The 20,663-nt window shown below is 51.4% G+C and overlaps 1 protein-coding gene across 4 annotated transcripts in view; it reads left to right on the top strand.

The window, feature by feature from the left end:
- TMEM108 (transmembrane protein 108) overlaps window positions 1-20,663 on the top strand; it is a 306,238-nt gene that overhangs the window by 276,652 nt on the left and 8,923 nt on the right. For all 4 annotated transcript variants that reach the window (XM_058552994.1, XM_058552977.1, XM_058552984.1 and 1 more), the window contains one exon: window positions 11,526-12,953. In XM_058552994.1, the coding sequence (XP_058408977.1) occupies window positions 11,526-12,953 (1,428 nt within the window). The remainder of the gene's footprint in view (window positions 1-11,525; window positions 12,954-20,663) is intronic.

The following is a 20,663-nucleotide window of genomic DNA, read 5'->3' as shown; positions in this document are numbered from 1 at the left end:
GTCCAAAGCTCCAATGCTCTTTCTAGGTAAGGGATTCTCAGGCGTGATCAGGCCAGGACTGGGTGTCTTTTTCTTCTCCTCCTGGCTTTTGAGAATTTGAAGCTGAGGGTAGACAGATGCTGGTGTGCTCAGGTCAGGTCCCACAGCCTCTTTGGACAGGTCCCAGGACTGTCCAAGGGGTTCCTCAGGAGTCCCAAAGATCCCACTATACTCGCTGAGGAGCCCACTGGACCAGACTCCAGGCTGTGGGACTTCAGGCTCCAAGGCAGTCGTGTTTATTGGGTTTGTAGGAGCCGGGCATTTGGAGCCACCGTGGGCTTCTGTAGGGCATGCCGAGGCCCGTCACGGGGCTGCTCCCCAACAGTAAGTCCTCCTGTTTGTCCTGCTTCCTTACTGCTCTCATCAAAACCTCTGAGAGTGTATGCCTTGACCCAGGAAGCCAAAGCTGGGGCTTGTCTCTGTAAGACCCAAATCCTGGCAGACACTCTCACACAACCCTTTAAAACATCAGAAGAAACCAAGGCCGCTTTGCTCACATAATTAGGAATGGAACTTAGAGTGGTGTGTGCGATTGTGGGCGAGGGTGTGGGAGGGGTCTGCAGGAAGGGGGTTCCATCTCAGCCTGCTCTTGCCTCACTCTGTCCTATAGGATGTGTGTTCCTTTGAACCAGTTAATGTTAATCACTGAAACAAGCGAAGTAAAACCAAGGTAAATACACGTGCACACACGCACTCTGTACTGTCACAGGACTCACCTTATTTACTGCTTTCTTTTGTTGACATTGTCGTCAAAGAAATAAACATCAATAATTTTGTGGTAAACATTCAGCTGCAGATAATTTGAGTGTATGGAATTATTTCAGTATTCTTTCCTTCTCACATTTTTCATAAAACATAACTGTGCTCCTTGTACAAGTCAGACAGTGAACTAAGTTTTGGGGCTCCAGGTGCTCAAGAAGCTCACGACCCCAGAGGAGTGACCTGAATGTAGTAGAAACTAAAACCACAGCTACCACCTGTGGAATGCCAGGCACTGTGTGTGGCCCCTGTGCCTCTCAGTCTCATGTCCCACGTCTGAAAGTTCCCTGAGGTTAGGCATTATCACCCTTATTGTACAGCTGAGGAAAACAAAACTTAACTAGTTTTCCTGAGGGTCCACAACTAGGAAGTTACAGAGACAGAGTTGAACCTAAATCCCACTGGCCCCAGGCCCATGCCTTCCCCTGATGCCCTCGTCTGAAGGGCTCTGTGGGTAGATGAGCCACAATATGAACGGCAACAGAGTGCCCTGGGAGCACTGGGCATGGAGCCACTGTTTTTCTGCAGAAGAACTGAGGGACCTTGATCTTGTTAAGACAAGGTAACAGCGAAGTCGGCTTTTTAGAGATGGAAACATCATCACTTAGCAGGAAAGGGGCATGGGCAGAAATTTTGAATGAGGATGGAGGTATCCATATCCAACACCTTATATGATTTCCGTGATTATACAGCAGGGCGATCTAGCCCCGTGGTAATGATAAATAAGCTCTGATTTTATGCAGCCTGCTTCCTTGGTCAACAAAGTTGTGACTGTTTATATTATGTGGGTGGCATTTATCCTGACCCCTCAGTTGGAATTTGAACAGGTTTCAAAACTATGTGTTCAAGCTGTTAGACTTTCTAACCATTTCATCTCTAGACTTCACACTTTGACTCTGAATACAAATATTTAAAAAGGTGAGAATGAGAGGGAATATGGATAGATGTGGCAATGGTCGTGGGATTTTTTTCCCTTTCTTTTTCTCTAAGTAGGCTCCAAAACGTACCAGTAGATAGATTAGATCAGAATCTACCCACTAAGTTAAGATCTGAGGAGCCAGAAGCCAGCATTAGGGCAGGGAGGGCTCATTCTCTCCTCCACCTCCCACCCCATCTCCGTGCCCCCATCTGGGGACGTATGATCTTATACTAGGTTGCTGGGAAAGTTGCCTGCAAACCTCCCTTCAGCTAAGTCCCCTCCCAGGACCCCACCATGGGATGGCCCTCACACTGTCTGTGCTGTCTGACCTCCATGGAACATTTTTTTAAGTACTTTTTTTATTATTTTGGAATAGTTTTAAACTTACAGGAAAGTTACAAGAGTAGAACAGAGAGTTCCTATATGCCCTGCACTCAGGGTCCTCTGTTGTTAACATCTTACATTACTATAGTACATTTGTCACAACTAATGAAACAATATTGATACATTGGTATTAGCTGAAGTCCATACTTTATTCAGATTTCCTTCATTTTTCCCTAATGTCCTTTTTCTGTTCCAGGATTCCACCCAGGATACTGTATTACATTTAGTTGTCATGTCTCCTTAGGTACATTTTGGATGTGACAGTTTCTCAGACTTTCCTTGTTTTAATGACCTTGACAGTTTTGAGGAGTACTGGTCAGATATTTTGTGGAATGTCCCTCAGTTGGGGTCTTTCAGATGTTTTTCTTATGATTAGAGTGGGGTTATAGATTTGGGGAAGGTAAACTACAGAGGTGAAGTGCTGTCTTCATATCAAGGGTACATATTCTCACCATGACTTTATCACTGTTGATGTTGACCTTGATCACCTGGCTGAGGTCGTGTTTGTCAGGTTCTCTGTTGTAAAGCACAGAACATTTTTTATGAGCCCTTTCCTTTCATTTTGGGAGACTACAAGGCAGTCTGGGCTGGTGCCTTTGTATTCTTTCCCATGATGTCAGGAAGATGTTTCCTGAATATTAATGACTGTTATTTTATTAGAAGCTGAGTTGACCTTTTCATCCATCTAATTCTGACTCTCATTTTTGTTTGGAGAAAGTCTTTGGGAGAACATCTTTGATGTGTAGGTTTGTGCCCTTCATAGCTGATTTTTCTTCCCTTCTAGAATAGCAGCTCCTTGAAGGAAATGGTCATGTCTTCAATATGTGGGCACCCTGTACTAGCCTCCAGCTTGGTTCCATCTGTCCCCCAAGCCCACAAAGCGCATGGGTGCCGGGAAGCTTCCTGGCACTCCGGGATGCATTTGTTCCTTTGTTCCTTTGGGGGAACTTGTAGCTGTAGAGCAGAGAAGTCATGATGCCATAGAAAGATCCCAGAATTGAGATGTTCCCCTTTCCTGAGTCTGGGTGGGAGAGGAGAAGAGTTAAGGGAACCCAAAACAGCCTGTTGAGTGCCAGCACTAAAAATCCCTAATGTTTAAATCCAGAATAGTCACTGAAAGAGCTTTAATTTCACTTCTGCATAGATGGTATTCCAGTTACTCTTGCTGCCTGACAAACCACCCCCAAACTTAGTGGCTTAAAACAAAAATAATCATTCATTTTGCTCATAAATCTGTAATTTGGGCAGGGATCACTTATCTCTGCTCCACCAAGACTCAGCAGGGGTAGCACGACTGGCTGGAAGATCCGTGTTCAGGATGGCTCATTCCCATGGCTAGCAAGTTGGTGCTGGCTGTCATCTGGAAGTTCAGCTGGGACTGAAGCCCAGGGGCCTCATTTCCTTCCCACATGGACCCCTCAGTGGGCTACTCAGGCTCCCTCTCAGCATGATGGCTGGCTTCTGAGAGTAGGCACCCAAGAGTAAGAACTAGGAAGAAGCCGTACCACCTTTTATGGCCTCAACTCAGAAGTCATGTGGCATCACTTCAGCCCTAGTCACAAACCCACCCAGATTCAAGGGGACAGAATGTAGACCCTGCCTCTCAAAAGGACCACCAAGTCACATTTAGGAAGAGTTAGTGGGTTGGGATGTATTGGAGTGGTTATTTCTGGAAAACACAAGTTGCCACAGCTGGCTAGTGAGTGATTTAGGAAGGTTTCGTATTCTTCAGCAAATATTTGTAGTAGCCAAGGTGCTGGACTAGCTATGGGGATATAACATTGAACCAGACATGGTATCTGTCCTCTGGCAGCTTCGAGTTCAGACAGGGAAACAATAAGACTCGCTGTTGCCATTCGGAGAGATGGGGGCTGCAAGAGGGTAGGCTTAGAGGGATGGGCACACGAGGAGAGACTCTTAAGAAAGTCTTCAAGACCCTGGAGGAGTTCTGGGTGGAAAATGCTAGTCCTAAGTGGAACCAAATAACTAAGGCAGAAAAGCTAGAGCTGAGAGAAAAGGCAGCATAGTTGCCCCAAGTGTCACTGCCTTTGAGGAAAGTTTTTTTTAATTGTGGTCATGACAGCTGTTACTATTGTTATGTCATTGCCTGTCTTCATATAGCATTCCTCTGCTCATGTAGGACATTTTCCTGGATCAAAAATCTCTCAGTCCCCAGGGTCTCAAGCAGCCAGGGTCAGAGAAACCAGCTTTAAGTCCTGGTACTGCTACATGGCGGCTGTTTTGAACTTAGACAAACGACTTAACCATATGTTACATGCAGATGATGGGAGGACCCAGGCTGCAAATCTGTCATTCTTGCCTGTTTCCTGCTCCCAGGAGAGGACGTGGGCTGTGCATATGTATGTGCATGTGCTGCATGGACGTGTTGTTGTGAGGAAACCGTGATCTGTCAGGCTCCCAGAGCTGCAGCACAAGGTGAATTCCTGCTGGCTGGAGGCCACTGGTGTGTCTGGGACACCTGGGCTCCGTCTCACAGGTTTTCTTGCTCGCAGTGTTCTGGAGATTGTACTTGGGGAAATAATTCCCCCTGGAGTCATGGACCTCATGAGTCCAACTTTTGAATCAGTGATCTCCAACATTTCTGGAACCCACTAAATGATGGCCTCAGGTAGCTGTAAGCACCAAGCAGAACCTTCTGTCCCTTAGCCCTGTGATTGGAACCATGTCCCCAGCAGGACTTGATGGAAGGGAACATTTGGAATGTGGCTGCCTGAAGAGAGGGCAGCAGCAAAGTTTTGAACCCAAAACTCTTTGGTTTCATAAAGAAGCCAAGGTCACGTGCATGAGTACCTCTTAGGAGCAGTCGCCCAGCTCAGCCTGAAGTCAGTGATGCATATTTATTTCTGAGAGAGGGAAGCCATGCTCTGAGGAATGTGGAATTTATGTTTGATCTTTAAAACAAAAGGGAAGGGGCCGGCCCGGTGGCGCAAGCCGATAAGTGCGCGCGCTCCGCTGCGACGGCCTGGGGTTCGCCGGTTTGGATCCCGGGTGCGCACCGACACACCGCTTGGCAAGCCATGCTGTGGCGGCATCCCATATAAAGTGGGGGAAGATGGGCACAGATGTTAGCCCAGGGCCAGTCTTCCTCAGCAAAAAAAGAGGAGGATTGGCAGATGTTAGCACAGGGCTGATCTTCCTCACAAAAAATAAAAATAATAAAAGGGAACATTGAAGTTCAGAGAGTGGAGCACACTGGAATGCCAAGAGCACGGTGATGTGAAGAGAGCACTGTGGGCTTGGGGCATTAGTGGGACTGGAGGGGCACTGAGTTGGCTGGGTCCCTCCCGGCCCTCACTTTGTGTAGCTGTGTGGCCCAGGGCAAGTCATGTCACTTGGTTGGGCCTCAGCCTTCTCAGTGTAAAGTGAGGGAGTTAGATACCAAAGAGTCCTAATACCCCTTCCAAATAAAAGACGATAATTTTGAAATTAGAAAAGCTGTTTCCAGGCGAGATTGTACGTTATTGCCCATGTCGAAAACAGACTCCCTGATGATCAGAGTCAGTGTGCTTGGATACTCGGTCCTTTTGTTGTTGAAACATCAGATGCAGAAGCTAAATTCCCAAAGTTTCCAGTTACCTATGGCTGAAAAACAAACCACCCCAAAACAGTGGCTGAAAGCAGCAACAATCACTTATTTTGTTCATGAATGTTAAGGTTGACTGGGCTCAGCTGGGCAGCTCTCACTTGGGGTCTCGCGTGTGGTTGCAGTCCAGTAGTGGCTGGGCCTGGGTCATCTCCTAGGCTTCTTCACTCTCAGATCTGACCTGTGGCTGGGGCTGGACTTGCTGGGCTCCTCAGGCCTTCCTCTCACTCTTCACACAGGCTCTGCACACTCTCTCTCCATATGGTGGCCTTGAGGGAGCGGGACTTCTTACATGAGGCTGAAGGCCCCCAAGAGAAACCTGCAGAAGCTGCGAGACCTTTTCTGCCGTGTCATGGGATGTTTTGTGGTGTCACTTGCCTCATTCTGTTCATTGAGGAGGTCACAAAGACCTACCCAGATTCAAGGGGAGGGGAAACAGACTCTACCTTTTGGTGGGAGGAGTGTCAGAGATCTTGCAGATGCGATTTTTAATCACCACACCAAGCATCTAGGATGGCCGAGCTGCCATCTTGCTTAGTGATGGGGGATGGCTGCAAGACTTCTCAGACTCCTGTGATTCTGTCACAAGAGTTTAGAGGCAATGGAGAAAAATATCTGGCAGTAGAAACCTAGTTTAATGGGAAGGGAAGCTCTACTTAAAAGAAGATATTTAAAATTACAAGGAAAGTGAGATAGAATTCTGTTTATATGTAAATGGAAAATTTATCTGTGTAACAAATATGTCGTGTGTGTGTGTGTGTGTGTGTAAGCAATTTTAAGAGAAAATTATGGGGCCGGCTCCGTGGCTTAGCGGTTAAGTGCGCGCGCTCTGATGCTGGCGGCCCGGGTTCGGATCCCGGGTGCGCCCCAAGGCACCACTTCTCCGTCCAACCCGAGGCCGAGTCCCACGTACAGCAACTAGAAGGATGTGAACCTATGACATACAACTATCTACTGGGGCTTTGGGGGGAAAAAAAATGAATAAATAAAATCTTTAAAAAAAAAAAAAAGAGAGAAAATTATGCAATGAATTTAATTAAACAGTGGTGTGCATGAGATGCTAGGATTGGGGAAGAAGAGAGAATTACAGCAGGGTTTCCAGCCCATGTATTGAACTAGTACAAGTGCCTCCCCCTGACTCCCCCTCAGGTACTTGCAAATAAAGTTAATTGACTGGCTTGTTAAAAGAATACCCAGTGTGTCATACAGAGCCCTGAAATGGAGACAGAAGAAAATAGGTAAGAGGGAAGAAAAGTCAAAAGACCAATAACAGAAATCAATTCCCGAAAGGTTGTGGATCATTGCTTTTGAAGGTGCAGAGTGGGGTGGGGGTGGGGCAGAGCAGACAGTGAGTGCAAGTGGTGGAGAGTGTAGCCAAGCTGCCAGGTTCAAGCTGCAGCTCGCCGGTCCCCAGCTGAGTGAAAGGAGGCGGGTTCCCGTACCTCTCTGTGCCTCTTTTCCTCAGTTGCAACAGGGAGTTAATAATAGTACCTGCCTCATCACGTTGTTAGGAGGATATAAATGTGTCAGTACAGGCTTTGCCCTTTGAGCAGCTCTTGGTACGCAGGAGGCACTTGGTACGTGTTAGCCATTTCTGTCTTCACCTATTCCCTCCTTGCCTTTACCAGATGCAAATATCACGCCAATGTGGACTGTACGCAGCCCACCAAATAAACAGGAGGAAGGCCTTTCCTTCTCTTGGGTCCTGGGATCATGTATGCATTGGAATCTTAGGTAGAAGGAGGCTTTCCTGTGACATCTGGGCACCCATCAATCTGTGGGTTTCCACCTCCCCACACACTTGTCTTTATTCCGACATGGCTTAAAAATCTGTTTCACGTTTAAAGCATGTCAAGCTAGATTTTAGTTTCAGTCTCTCTTACATATTTGCAGTTAGAGCCTCCAGAGTCTATTATGCAAATCTATGCAAAAGACATGCAAAGAGGCGGTCGCCCCAGATTGTGAGGCCGGGAGTGAGCAGACCCGCACAAAGGGTCTTGAATGAAAATCTGCATCTGTTAGGGGAGCCTGGGTTGAAGGCCTTGCACAGTTACTGTGACAGTGTTCAGTTGTTAACCTTTTGTGCCAAGGAGGAGAGGTAAACTCTTGTCTGATTTCCATATTGGTGACAGTAGAGGCTGAAGGAGGCGTTTGGGTGCTGCAACACTGTGGCAGTTTTTATGATACAAATGAAAAGTTGCTTTGAAGCAGTAGCTGTGATCCAGACTGTGTCCCCAACCAGCTGTATGTGCTTGGACAAGTCACTTTACTCCTTCCATTGCCCCCTCTGTGAAATGAGGGGACTGAATTCAGTTCCCTCTAGGGCCCCTCTCACTGTGACAGCTAAATGTCTTCTTCCAGGTGAAACCTCTTTGCACCCAGCATGGCAGGATCCATTCATTGTACCAAAGGTTTACTCTAAAGTCAGAAGAAGAAATGGCTGAGCGGTCATTTAACAATCCGCCTAGAGAGAAAAATAACTTAAGGGGGTCCTGGCAACTGAAAAAAAAACACAGCGGCAGCAAAGGCAAACATGTTTACTTACACTGGGAGTCTTACAGCAAGAAGGATTCCAGTCATCCACTTCCCAGCTGGGAGGATTTTAGCCCCTGGAATGCTCCTGGTGGGAAAGTCAGGGGAATTTCTTTCCCTGAGTATTTTAAAGACCAGGGCTATGTTAACCCCTCGGCCTCTAGAGTGCTGCAGAAGTTTACCTAGAGGCCAGGAGGTTCCTCTCCCACCCCCGGGCCTGTCACTGGGGTCACTCGGGGTCTCTCTGAAAGCTTTATGCTGCCCTTGATGCTGCTGCCGAAGGACTGCTGTGTCCTTGGTCTCTGATCTCTGTAGCGAACACATCTGGTGCTCCACCCCAGGAATCCTCTGGGCCCTTAATTTTAGCTCCAGCTCTTGCGGCAGCCACCGGCTGGGCGCCCGGGTAACCTGACGGGCCCTCTGCCTGGTGCTGTTCTGGCTTGGCCACACCGGCCCGTGCAGGAGTGAGGAAGTGCAAGGGGGTAAGCACCATGGAGCAGCCCTGGGCCAGTGGGGTGGGAGCTGCTGGTAAGGACTCCTCTCACACGGACAGTTTGAGGTGTAGTCTACTCGGCTCCTCGGAGGTCCCCAGCAAATTTGAGTTGCCCGTTCTCATCAGCTCATAACCTGCCCTCGGATTGATTTTCCCTGTTTCACTCATCTCAGACTCTCATGGCTGTCCCCTCGATCACTTCACCAAATAAACTACCTGCGCACAAGCCCCAGTCTCCGGCTCTCCTTCTTTGGGGGGATCTCTGAGGGAGACACTTGTGTCAGTCCGCTCAGGCTGCCGGAACAGGACCACAGACTAGGGGGCTTAAACAACAGATGTTTGCTTTCTCAGTTCAGGAAGCTGGAAGTCCAAGCTCCAGGTGCCGACAGGATTGCTTTCTGATAAGCGCTCTCTCCCCGACTTGCAGGGGGCTGCCCTGACACCGTGTCCTCTCATGGCCTTTTGTCTGCAGAACATTCCTGAGTCTCTCTCTGTGTCCTAATCTCTTCTCCTTATAAGGACACCAGTCAGATTGGATTAGGGCCCACCCTAAATGGCTTCATTTTACCTTAATCCCTCTTTAAAGGCCCTATCTCAGATACAGTCACCTTCTGTGGTACTGGAGCTTAGGGCTTCAACGTATATACCCACCTGGGAGTAACACAGTTCGGTCCATAACAACACTTGTATTGAACCAAGGCCCTCATGAGCCAAACAGAGGCTTGTAAGAGAATGTCCCTCAGAACATCAGAGGTGAAGACCACGGGTTCTGAGAATAGGTTGTCCCTGTGGTGTTAAGTGGCACGGGAGGGGCTGAGTAACCCTGAGCTGGTCAGAGCATGCAGCACATTGTTTCTTCTGTGGGTGCCATTTACCATCCTCTCCTTTCTCCTCCTGCGCCATTGGTGCTGCTTGACCAGGAGAAGTGTGCATTTTGGATACAGCCCTGGTTTCAGATACTTCTGCTACTGTGGGACTTTGAACGTGGTGCTTAATCTCCCTGAGCCTCAATTTCCTACCCTGGCGAGTGGCTGTGAGGATTAAATTGAGTGTGCAAGACTGGGCCGGAGCAGGTGCTCAGTGAAGTCTTTAGGACTGACTTGAATGAGCAGAGCACACTGTTGATGTATGGTTTAGATCGCAATTGAAAGTTTAGAAAAAATAGGTTGCTTAGGGCAAACTGTTGGTCCTAGAGATGGTGGGGGCTACAGTCTCTGTTTGATCTGCAGTCCCTCAGCCTCCCCCCACCACACACTAATTTAGAAGTGCAGGGCGAGGGGGACACTGGTCTCTTCTGAGACTCCACCCCACACCTAAGTTGGAGGTGGCCCCAGTAGTGATCCTGGAGATCACCAGAAGATGATCTCTCCCTCTCTGTTCCTGGAAGCTCACCCAGCCCCTGCCGTCCCCTGTCGGCAGCTTTGCTGACCATCCAGACTCCCCGGAACCCCTGCAAGGGCCCTGCTTTGGCCATTCATCCTGCTGGAATTGGGGGAGGGAGGCTCTGAGAGTTCTGAGATGGAGACAGGTCTCTGCCATTGCCTGGGCGGCCAGCAGGGCTGAAGGAAGGGCATGAGGGTGACCAAGAGGGAGTTGTGTGAACAAGGAGGCGTTCACAGGTCAGAATCAGGCCTTAGAGGCCTGTGAGGCCCAGCTCTTCCCGGCCCATGTGTGGTACAGGGGTGGCCAGTCTTCCACTCTATAATCTGAATAGACCGTATGTCTCACATGTACATGAGGTGTTATTTTTAAAGGTAGGTACATGCTGTTGTGATTAATAAAATCCACGCATATTTAGAAGTGTTTTTAGATGTGTAGGTTTTTGTCCTTGTGCATTTTCTCAGTGAACTAAAGCATACGCACTGACCGTCACGCGAAATCCAGGATTTTCTTTTAGTGCTCAAAAGGGCTCCTCCTGCTCAAAAGGTCTGGGCCCCACCAGCAGTCCTCTACTGAGTTCAGCCTCAGGAGCACACAGGAGAAGCAGTCAACCACTGACGACAACCGTAAACCCCGCTGGTGTGTACGGAATGCATCTTCTCTTCCAGGCTCTGTGAGAAGTGCTTTACAGGCACCTGATCTGGTCGCCTCCTCTGGACCCCTGTCCCCTTCAGCTCGTCACTCTCCAGTGGCACTGACACGTCTCTGCCATGTTTGTGGATTTGTGTGGGCTCATCCAGGGCCAGAAACCGACCTGTTCATTCTTGTGCGCTCCAGGGTCGAGGAGAGGGCCTGAATGAACAGCAGTCTGTCCGTTTGTACCTTTGTCTAGTTCATAAATGGAAAGTTCAGGAAAGGCATGGGAGTTGGTCAGCTCTGCCCACCTAAGCCTTCCTCATTTGACTCAGGGTGGCTCACACGGAGCTGCTGGCTTCTCTGCGGTCAGACTGGCCTTGGCCACTCGCTGGCTGCAGAGGGGCAGCAGGCACTCAGAGGCCGCAAGCCATGTTCCCACTCCCAGCCCCAGCCCTAGCCTGTTCTCGAAGCTGCCTGTGGGCAGAGGGCTGATGGCCTTCAGAGACATTTGGGAAAGGAAGGGCCTGGCCAGTTTAGCTGGCTGGTTCCCATGGGGCCGGTTCTCTTCCCAGCAGTGCGGGGCGGCACCTAACCGATAGACCTGCCCCACCTCCACACGATGCTGTGTCTGGTGAGGGTCAGGGCAGCCAGGCGGACCTCAGGAATGCTCCTGGTGTTTCCCTTGAGTTCCAGAGCTTTACAGGTTTGTGGATTAGGAAGGCCCAGGCTCTGAGCCGTTCCTCAGGTATTTTACTTCTTCTCTCTGTCTCCCTCTCAAGGCTTTCTCCTGATCTTGGCACTGACTGAAGCGCTGGTATTTGCCACCCAGGAACCATCTCCCAAGGAATCTCTTCAGGTCCTCCCCTCAGGCACCACCCCAAGCACCATGGTGACAGCACTGCTCAGCTCTACCAGACACTCATCTGTGGTGGCTGCCCCTGCCTCCGTGGTGACACCGACCCCCTATCCCGATGGACCCTCCTCACAGGCCGAAGCTCCCATGGCAACGGCAACACCCCATCCAGATGGACACCCTCCTACAAACACCGTCTCCACCATCATGGTGACGGCAGCCACCCCCCATTCTGAAGGCCCCCTGCCCACACAGCCCCTTCTTGCTGCCATGGCAACCACATCCTCTCACTCAGAGGGCCGTCCTCCGGGGGAGGCTGCACCCTCCATTCTGCTGACAAAGCCAACGGGAGCCACCAGCCGCCCCACCACAGCACCCACCCGGGCTACCACGCGCAGGCCCCCCAGGCCCCCAGGCTCCTCCCGAAGGGGGGCCGGTAGTTCATCACGCCCTGTCCCACCTGCACCCGGTGGCTACTCTGGGAGGAAGGAAGGCCAGCGGGGAAGAAATCACAGCTCCACACATCTGGGGCAGAAGCGGCCCCTGGGGAAAATCTTTCAGATCTACAAAGGCAACTTCACAGGGTCTGTGGAGCCTGAGTCCTCCACCCTCACCCCTAGGAACCCACTGTGGGATTACTTGTCCTCACCACAGACCCAGACAGTGGCCGCAACGGCGGCGCCCAGCAAGACCTCGTGGGGACTACCCACTGACCCCCCAGTGCCTGCAGAGGACAAACCAGGCCTTAGCAGAGCAGACCAGGGGGGTGGTTCCACCTTCACCAGCCAAGGAGGGGAGCTGAATGCCACAGCAACCTCAGGTGCCCCTGCCAGTCCACAACCTGCCCCAGTGCCTTCTCAGCGCCCCCACAGTGACCTGCAGGACAGCCCCAGCCACAGTGACTCCTGGCTTACTGTCACCCCTCGTACCAGCAGACCTATGTCTGCCAGCTCTGGGGTCTTTACGGCCGCCACGGGGCCCACCCAGGCTGCCTTCGATGCCAGTGTCTCAGCCCCTTCCAAGGGGATTCCTCAGGGAACATCCTCAACCCCACAGGCCCCAGCCCGCCCCCCCAGGGTCTCAGAAAGCACTGTTTCCCGAACCGAGGAGAAGGCTGTGGCTACCCCCTCCATGCCCGACAGGGTGCCCAGTCCTCTCTCCACAGTGGTGTCTACGGCCACGGGAAACTTCCTCAACCGCCTGGTCCCTGCTGGGACCTGGAAGCCTGGAACAGCAGCGAACATCTCCCATGTGGCCGAAGGGGACAAACCTCAGCACAGAGCCACTATCTGCCTGAGCAAGATGGACATTGCCTGGGTGATCCTGGCCATCAGCGTGCCCATCTCCTCCTGCTGTAAGTGCCTCGCCCTGTCCCCACTCCTCCCCCCTCCCCCCTTCCTCTCCCTATACCATGTCAACTTGCTCATCGCCAGAATTCCTTTGCCCCAGAGTTGGGCAGCCCCCACAAAGTGGGCTGCAAAACTTCCCAGAATCCCAAGAAACAAGGTGGCAGGACAAGAATCATGGGTTTTCCGTACCCCTAGTCCTCGGCTCTGCCGCTGTGGCTCGGATGCTCACTGATCGTGAAGGCACAACTCTCAGGAGCTGGGAGAACCTTACAGGTAGTCCAGTTCAACCCTGCACTTCGCAGAAAGAAACAACAAGCAGGAGAGGTGACATGGCTCACCCAGGACCCCAGAGTTAGGGAGAGGCAGGGCTGGGATGAGAGCCCAAAGCACCTGTCTCCTAGCCCAGTGCTCTTGTCACGACACCACCCTGCCACACACCCTCAAGGGCTGCCTGCCGGTGCCTGTAACGACGTGGCACGGAGGCACCAGAGATAAAAGTTGGCACTTCCTAATGTACGGCCTCCAAGGGGCAGAGCCCTCACCTTCCTCTCCCACTTCACTCCCATCTTCCTTCCTGTCTTTCCTCCCCTCTTTCATCTCTTCTCCTCCTTCTCTTTCTTTCCCCAAGAAGGAAGAAGAGATGAAGCTTTGATCTTGCAGGAAGCTCTGTTAGCCTTGGCAAAAACAGTTCTTGTAGCTAAATTGAGGCTTGCGAGTTAAGTGTGAATTTAGCTTTTCCCTCTCTCCTCCCCCGGTTGTCCTTGTTCCTGGGTGGTGTGAGCTGGTCGCAGTGTGGACCTCATCTTTGTCTTTGGCCTTCACAGGTGTTGGTGGAGAAGGGCCCTCCCCAGGCCACCAGCACCTCCTTGCTGCTACCTGTCCCCCCTTAATGAGGGGTCAGGAGGCTATCTCCTGACATCTCCATAAAGAACCTGATGTAATTGTTCAGAACCTTAGCGCCTCCATTGGCTTCCCCACATACTTGATCCTAGGTTCTTAGAGTTTCTCTGATAAGCTCACCGGAACTCTCACTGATCTCAGCCCCGCCACACCCCAGTTATCATCTGGCCTCCCTCTGAACCCTTCCAGGGGTGAGACACCTCCTGTGCTTCTCGCTCATCGGATAACCCATGCTGTGACGGCTCAGGTTGTTACCCAGCTCTCTCTCTCTCCAGGGGGCCTGACATTTGCCTCCTTCTAATTTTCACTCCATGGTCCTAAGCCATGCCCTCTGACAAAAGCATACAAAACAAGTCCATCTACCAACCCCTGAAACATTTGACTCCTGAATGGCTCTCAAGGGCAGTTTTCTCTTTCTCCAAGCTTCTCATCCCAGTTCCTTCAGGTCTCTTCATAGGGCCCCATTGCCCTGGCCCTGCCCCGCATCTGCCGCTTTGCACGGCCTCATTTGTACCCACTCCCCCACAAGGGAGCACACATTGCACACATGCCTGGCCGTGGCAGAGGGGAGTGGATGGTGGCTCCTTTGTCATGGACACTGGTGATGTTCAGGCAGCCCACACTGGCAGCAGCTCTGTTGGTTGTGCTGTCACATCACACCATGGGCTCACCCTGATCTCCAGAGGAACGAAACTCCAGAAACTTCCCACAGAGGAAGCTGTTAAGCCAGGTCTCCAAGCCTTTCCTCACGCGTTGGGTCGTTTGAATGTTAGTGCAGAAGGTGTGTGCCTGTAACGTGAACGTGATTTCTCCTTGGCATCATACTCCAACAAGATCTTTTCTAATGTGGAGTCTGGCTTCTTTCCAGGAGCCGCCTCTCCCAGCTTTCTGTCTCCTTCTAGTTGATAAGCAAAGCAAACTTTCCATTTCAGGAGCAGGCGGCCTGCTTCTTCCCAAGGACTTAATTCAGGAAAAGTGAAAATGTTTACAGGTTGCATATTTCATTCTTTCATTAAGCAGCTTTATTGTCTCTCATGGAAACACACGTGTGTTCTTAAAACTTTGCCCACTTCTGAAACATAAGAATGATAATAAAATGTAGAACTATTAGCTAGTAATTTACTAATAATGGTCATGTTTGAGAAGTAACCACATTAGAGACAGCTTTCTGATTTTCCATTCTTTACGTGTGTCTAGAGGCTCTAGTTTACAGCGTAAATTCCCATTATTTTTAATCATTCCATCATTAAAACAGACTAGTCAGAGGAATGAAATAAAAACAGAAAAAGCAAACACGCTATGGAAGGGACACACCTTACAGGTGGGGAGTAAGTCCCCAGGTGAAGTGACTTGCCCAGGGTCCCCATCACACATGAGTCAGCCCACATCCGATGGTAGAATCTGTTTGTCTGATTCCACATACTCTTTCCCAAGCACCCATTGTGTGCCAGGCACTGTGCCAAGCGCTAGGAATCAGGGATATGTGATGTGGCTCCCTCCCCAGCGCCTAGAGCTGTCTCCCCACCTGGGCCTCCCTCCACTTGGGCCAGACAGCACAGAGCACATCTAGCCGGCATGCCACAGGCCACACCCACCTGCGTTTGCAATTCTAAAAAGACTTCTCCAGCCCTTCTGCTATGTATGAGTTTGAAATCAGATCAGATCTTACTGCAAAGCCGGAAAACCCATTGGCTGCCTAAACCATGCATAGTAATGCCAGCCGAGACAAAAGCAAGCCTGGAACTGCGCTCGAGAATGCTTCCGGCACTCTGACAGGAGCCTGCAGGGGCTGGGACAGAGCATAGTACTTTGTAAAGGATGATATGAACCTTTGTCAAAGTGGACTCTTTTAGTCCCCTTGGAACCCAGACCCCACTTCCTTTGGCATCTGTCTTGCATTTCCACCATCCACGTGGAAGTCTGCCCTAAGCCGTCACTCCCCCAGGTTCCTGCCTCAGCCCTGGCCGCCTGCACATCCAGCTCCCTGTCCTCGGTCATGGCCGCAACTCCTGTGAAGGCCCCTATAAGAGGGATGTTAAGATAGAAGAATATTTCTTCAGAACGCTGTGCTCTTTGAAAGCACAGATGAGTAAATGTGCAGGCTGCTTTCACGGCCCAACCCCACTCTAGTCATCAGGCGAGCAGACTCTTCCAGGTCTAAGGGCCGCATATTTCAGACCTTCCCAGCAGCTACGTTTATCCTAGAGCTCACTCAGCAGCCCTCAAAGAAGGGTCTCCTCCTCTGCCAGTTTGCCAGATAGTTCAGGCAGTCTGGGCTGGTAGCAAAGTGCACACATAGGTTTCCTCACAGCTGGCTTTTCAGACCAGCCCTGGCCCTGCTTTTCTCCATCCACCAGAAGCCAGACTTGAGATGGCCAGGACTGCTGGGCAGGTGGGTGAATCCCTGTTTCTGGTGGAAATGGGTGATCACAGCAAATCTCAGGCCTGCTCAGGAAGGGATGTTATCAGTTCCACCTGCCCGTCCAGATCGGGAGCCGCACCCGACAGCTGGAAGGAGACATGTGCCAGGACTGGAAATGCCTTGTCTCCTGAGCCCCTGAGCCATGCCAGAGACAGCCACATACATTCTCAGCTGTGCTGCCCACCAAAATTGATTGGATCCAGGCCACAATCAGCTGGAGCAGGGGACCATGTGGCTCCTGAGCTGGTCTCTGCTGCCACCATCAGGACACATAGAGCCCACCACCTCCCACTAGATGCCTCGGCCTGGCGCCGAATTGGTCCTCGCTCACCGCTGTCAGTGCTGAGTTCATCAGGAGGTGGGTTCTGTGGCTCTCCTAGGCTCCCTGGCAAGTCCTGCACATACCACATCCATTCTTGAGCGTGTCTTCACTCAGCCTCCCTGAAGACAGGGCTCTGTGGAGGATGAGAGCAGGAAACAGGCCAGCTGCAGATGTTGGTCAGCAGTCCAAGGTGAGCCTGGCCGAAGCAGAGTGGCACCTCTCCCTGACCCTGAACACGCGAGGGTCCGTGTGCGTCTTGCCCTAGAGTAGTCTGGCTTCCTTTCAGACGTACAGTAAAGTCCCCGGGAGCGTCAGGGTAGCATTCAGAGAGAGAATGCATCCTTGTGCCCGCATGGTTCTTGGTTATGTTAGTTGTTCTCTGAGTGTTAGTCAAGCCTGAAGGTATACATGTACCTTTTAGTCACAGTCTCAGATGCCTTTGTAGTTATCGTATAAGGAAACCTGGGTCAGAAGTGCTCTGCCCAGTGAGGAGAGCAGAAGAGATTGGGAAGGAAGGAAGTGTGACCCAGAGCTTTGTCTCCTTGGGGCTCATGAACCTCTTGGAGGAGGACGGGGAGAAGCGGGGCAAGGCAGGTTGTCCAGGGGATGTCACCTTGGCTGGACCAGCGTGTCGTGCCCACGCTCTCATAGCTCTTCTCCGTGCTTCCCACCCCGTGCCCCTGCTGGGAACTTCGTTGGGCTTCTTCAGGCATATTCCCACCCGCCAGGATGGGGAGCCAGGCGGTAAGCCCCCAAACCTGGTTTCCCTGGGCCCATGGCCTCACGTCCAGCCCGGCCTCCTTCCGTACCCTGAGACCTCCCCTGGGCCTCCTCCCTCAGCCTCCCAAGGAGGGAGGTGATTGTCCACAGCCTGGCTCTCCCCTCGAGTTGGCACCACTGGCCCAGTCCTTCCCTTGAGGGTCTCAGGTTTCTCATCTACAGACTGAGGGTGCCAAACTGAACTATGTCAGAGCTCCCTCCACTCTGACTTTCCTAACTTTAAACCTGCATAAATCACTAGAGAGGACGCCTGGTGTGTTCAGAACACTTGGCTTGGGGCTCAAACACACCTGGATGTCATCCCAGCTTGCCCACTTGTCGCCTGTGGGAGTTGCACAAATTAACTGTTGGTCCAGTGTTTTCTTACCTGTGAAAATAGGACTCACGTCCACTGTGTTAGTTCAGGGCCTTCAGGAGGCAGGTACCAGAACAGGATTAGGCCTGTGAGAGATTTATTGGTGAAACACCTGGGAAGGATAAAGGGCAGGAGGAGAGTAGGCAGGGAGAGCCCCAGACTGCAATGTAGGTGTGACACCTGCAGAAGGAGAGGGGGAGGGCCGGAGGCCTGGAAAGGAGGAGTCTTGGTCTGCAGTGCGGTTCTGCGAGTTTCTGACAGGCCGATGGGAGTCCTCAGGCCAGTAGAGGAGCCTCCTGTCCTGCAGGAACAGGCCTGCACTAGCACCCCTGCTGCAGTCAGTCACGGCTGGGGGCAGCCCGGGATGTGTGGCCTTGGCACGTACGTGGTGGGGATCCAGAGGGGCGACAGCTGGGCGCATCCCTCAGCCATGCTCCCTGCAGCAGATCTGAGCGGAGCGTTTCCACGGCTGCAGCACCCACTGCAAAGACCCTGTGGAAGTCGGCGTGATCCCTGTAGGGTCCTGTCACAGTGTCTCCCGTGGAGATGGTGCTCAGTAAATGGCAGGGGTCACACGGTGATGTTGTTCATCTCCCTGTAGTTGGGATTTGCTGTGCATTCTCACAGCCCATGGAGAGAGCACTTATGGCAGGTGTTTAGAAAGGTTGAGTCCTCAGTGTTTCGTTTCCATTTCCCATCACACAGCAGGTCCCATCCCTGAAATCATGTCCCTCCCAGAAGTGTCAGCACAGTACCCAGGGCTCCATCTTAAAATCAGTGACCCTCTCCTCCCTGTCAAATCTGACAAGCCACGGATGATTCCCCACCGACATCCCTGGGAAGCCGAGAGCGCTTGCTTAATTCTTGCTCCAGGTTTAAAACGTGAGGAAATAGAGATCCCGTTGACTTTCTCTGAGTCTTGACGGCCACTGCCTTCGGAGAAACAGAACAGTTGAAGCTTTCAATTAAATCGGGACGGGAGTGCGTGTGCGCCTTGTGTTTGCACAGAGCTGCGAAGTAGACAGAGTGTGTCCGCGTGCCTGCGGCACAGTCCCTCCAGTGTTAAGGACCATCCAGGACAGCGAGTGTCAACCTGAGGCTCACAGAGACCTGGGTTCACGTTCCAGGGATTAGCTGTGATCACAATCAGTTTTGTTAACTTCCATGAGCTTCTGTAAATAGGGAGAGTAACAGGACCTTCCTCGGACGGTTATCTTGTGGGTTAAATCAGACTGTAAAGCACCTGGGTCAGTGCTGGGAATATATTAGAGACTCCGTATGTCTGAGCTGTACTTTCCTTTCTGAAATGAAAGGTCAGACCACTGAAATAATGACAGTTCTAAACCACAGGTGGAGCCTTGGCCTTGAGCCACCCAGCTGTCATGCAGCCCAGTTTTCCTTTCTAGATCTCTCTTGTGGAAGATGCTGGGAGAACAAGAAGAGAACTCTTATTAATTGTGTGTCAGGCAGTGCAGTCGGCATTTTGCATTCATGATCTCTTTAACTCTCCTTACAGCCATGAGAAGTCCATAGTGATCAGCGTGATGAAGGGACCTACCTAGTGTTACACGTGGCAGAGCCAGAGCCAGACTTAACCCAGGTCTTCTGGACTCCACACCCATGCTCTTCCTACAGCCAGGCCAGCTCCCAGTATGTGAATGAAACAGCGCTTGAGAGGCACTGGGAACCCCCTGGGAGAAATATAATCAGGCAGGGAGCACTAACAACATGTGAGGAGGAGAAGCTAGGAATAGAACTGCCTGTCCTGACCCCAGGCCATCCCACCACAATGCTAGCCTTTCCCACAGAGCAGGATCCTGCTCCTGTGTCCTAAACAGGCCAGAGCTCCAGAGCCAGGGGCAGTACGGGCCTAGAGGGAGCACTGGACTGGGGGTCAGAGGACCTGGATTCTGCAACCTGTGCCAGCCTAGGTTAGCAGCATGGGTTAGGAGCAGCCTAGCCCTCTCTTTATGGCTTCTGTGTCACCAGCTTGAATTCCCCCAGGCTATTTCCATTGCAGTTGCAGGAGCAGAGAAAAGTAGTGACAGTGAAGAATAAAGACACCAGTTGCCGGCCCCGTGGCCGAGTGGTTCAAGTTCTGTGCGCTCCACTTCGGCGACCTGGGTTTGCAGGTTCGAATCCCGGGTGCAGACCTACTCCATTCATCAGCCATGCTGTGGAGGCATCCCACATACAAAGTAGAGAAAGATTGGCTCAGATGTTAGTTCACGGCTAATCTTCCTCAAGCAAAAATTTTTTTTAAAAAAAGGAAGTTTGCCAGTAGATGTTAGCTCAGGGTGAATCTTCCTCACCAAAAAAATAAAAAGAAAAATAAATTTAAAAAAAATAAAGACATCAGAAAAAGGGAGATAGGACCTCAGCTCTTGCCACAGCCCTGCCACTTACTGGCCTGTGACCTGTGGCAAGTCAGCTGGATTGCTTGGACCATAGTGATCTGTAGGCTGAGGAGGTGCCCTAAGTTAGCAGATTTCAGGCTAAGCTCTGCAGCCCTCCCTTCACCCCCATCCCTCCCCCAATCAGTTGAAGAAAGGGCTCTGGAGAAAAGAAGGGAGGAGACCCCACAAATTTTGAAAAAGTCTGTACCAGCCAGTCTAAAATTCCTTTTAACTCAAACATTCAGAAATCTCCTTAAAACTTTTTTAAGGGGACCTGGAAGAATGGTGAGCAAATTTGATCCAAGCAGATGGATGGAATGGAAACTTGCCCGATCTCTTGACTTTGTCTGGAGGCCTTTTCGGGTTGAGATGCCAGCAAGGCCAGCGGCTGGAAAGCGAGCTACAGAATTCCTCTGTCAGCCCACGGGGGCCTGGAGTGTGGGCCCCGAGGCCTCAGCCGGTGTGGGGGCTGCTTTTGCAGCTACCTCACACCCTGGCATGCACAGCCGCCCCCCCCCCCCCCCCCCCCCCCCCCCCCCG

This window comes from Diceros bicornis, chromosome 2, assembly GCF_020826845.1.
Source record: "Diceros bicornis minor isolate mBicDic1 chromosome 2, mDicBic1.mat.cur, whole genome shotgun sequence".
In the NCBI taxonomy this organism is placed as follows: Eukaryota; Metazoa; Chordata; class Mammalia; order Perissodactyla; family Rhinocerotidae; genus Diceros; species Diceros bicornis.
Note: the sequence above shows the minus strand (reverse complement) of the source record. Positions and strands in the feature narration are given on the sequence as shown.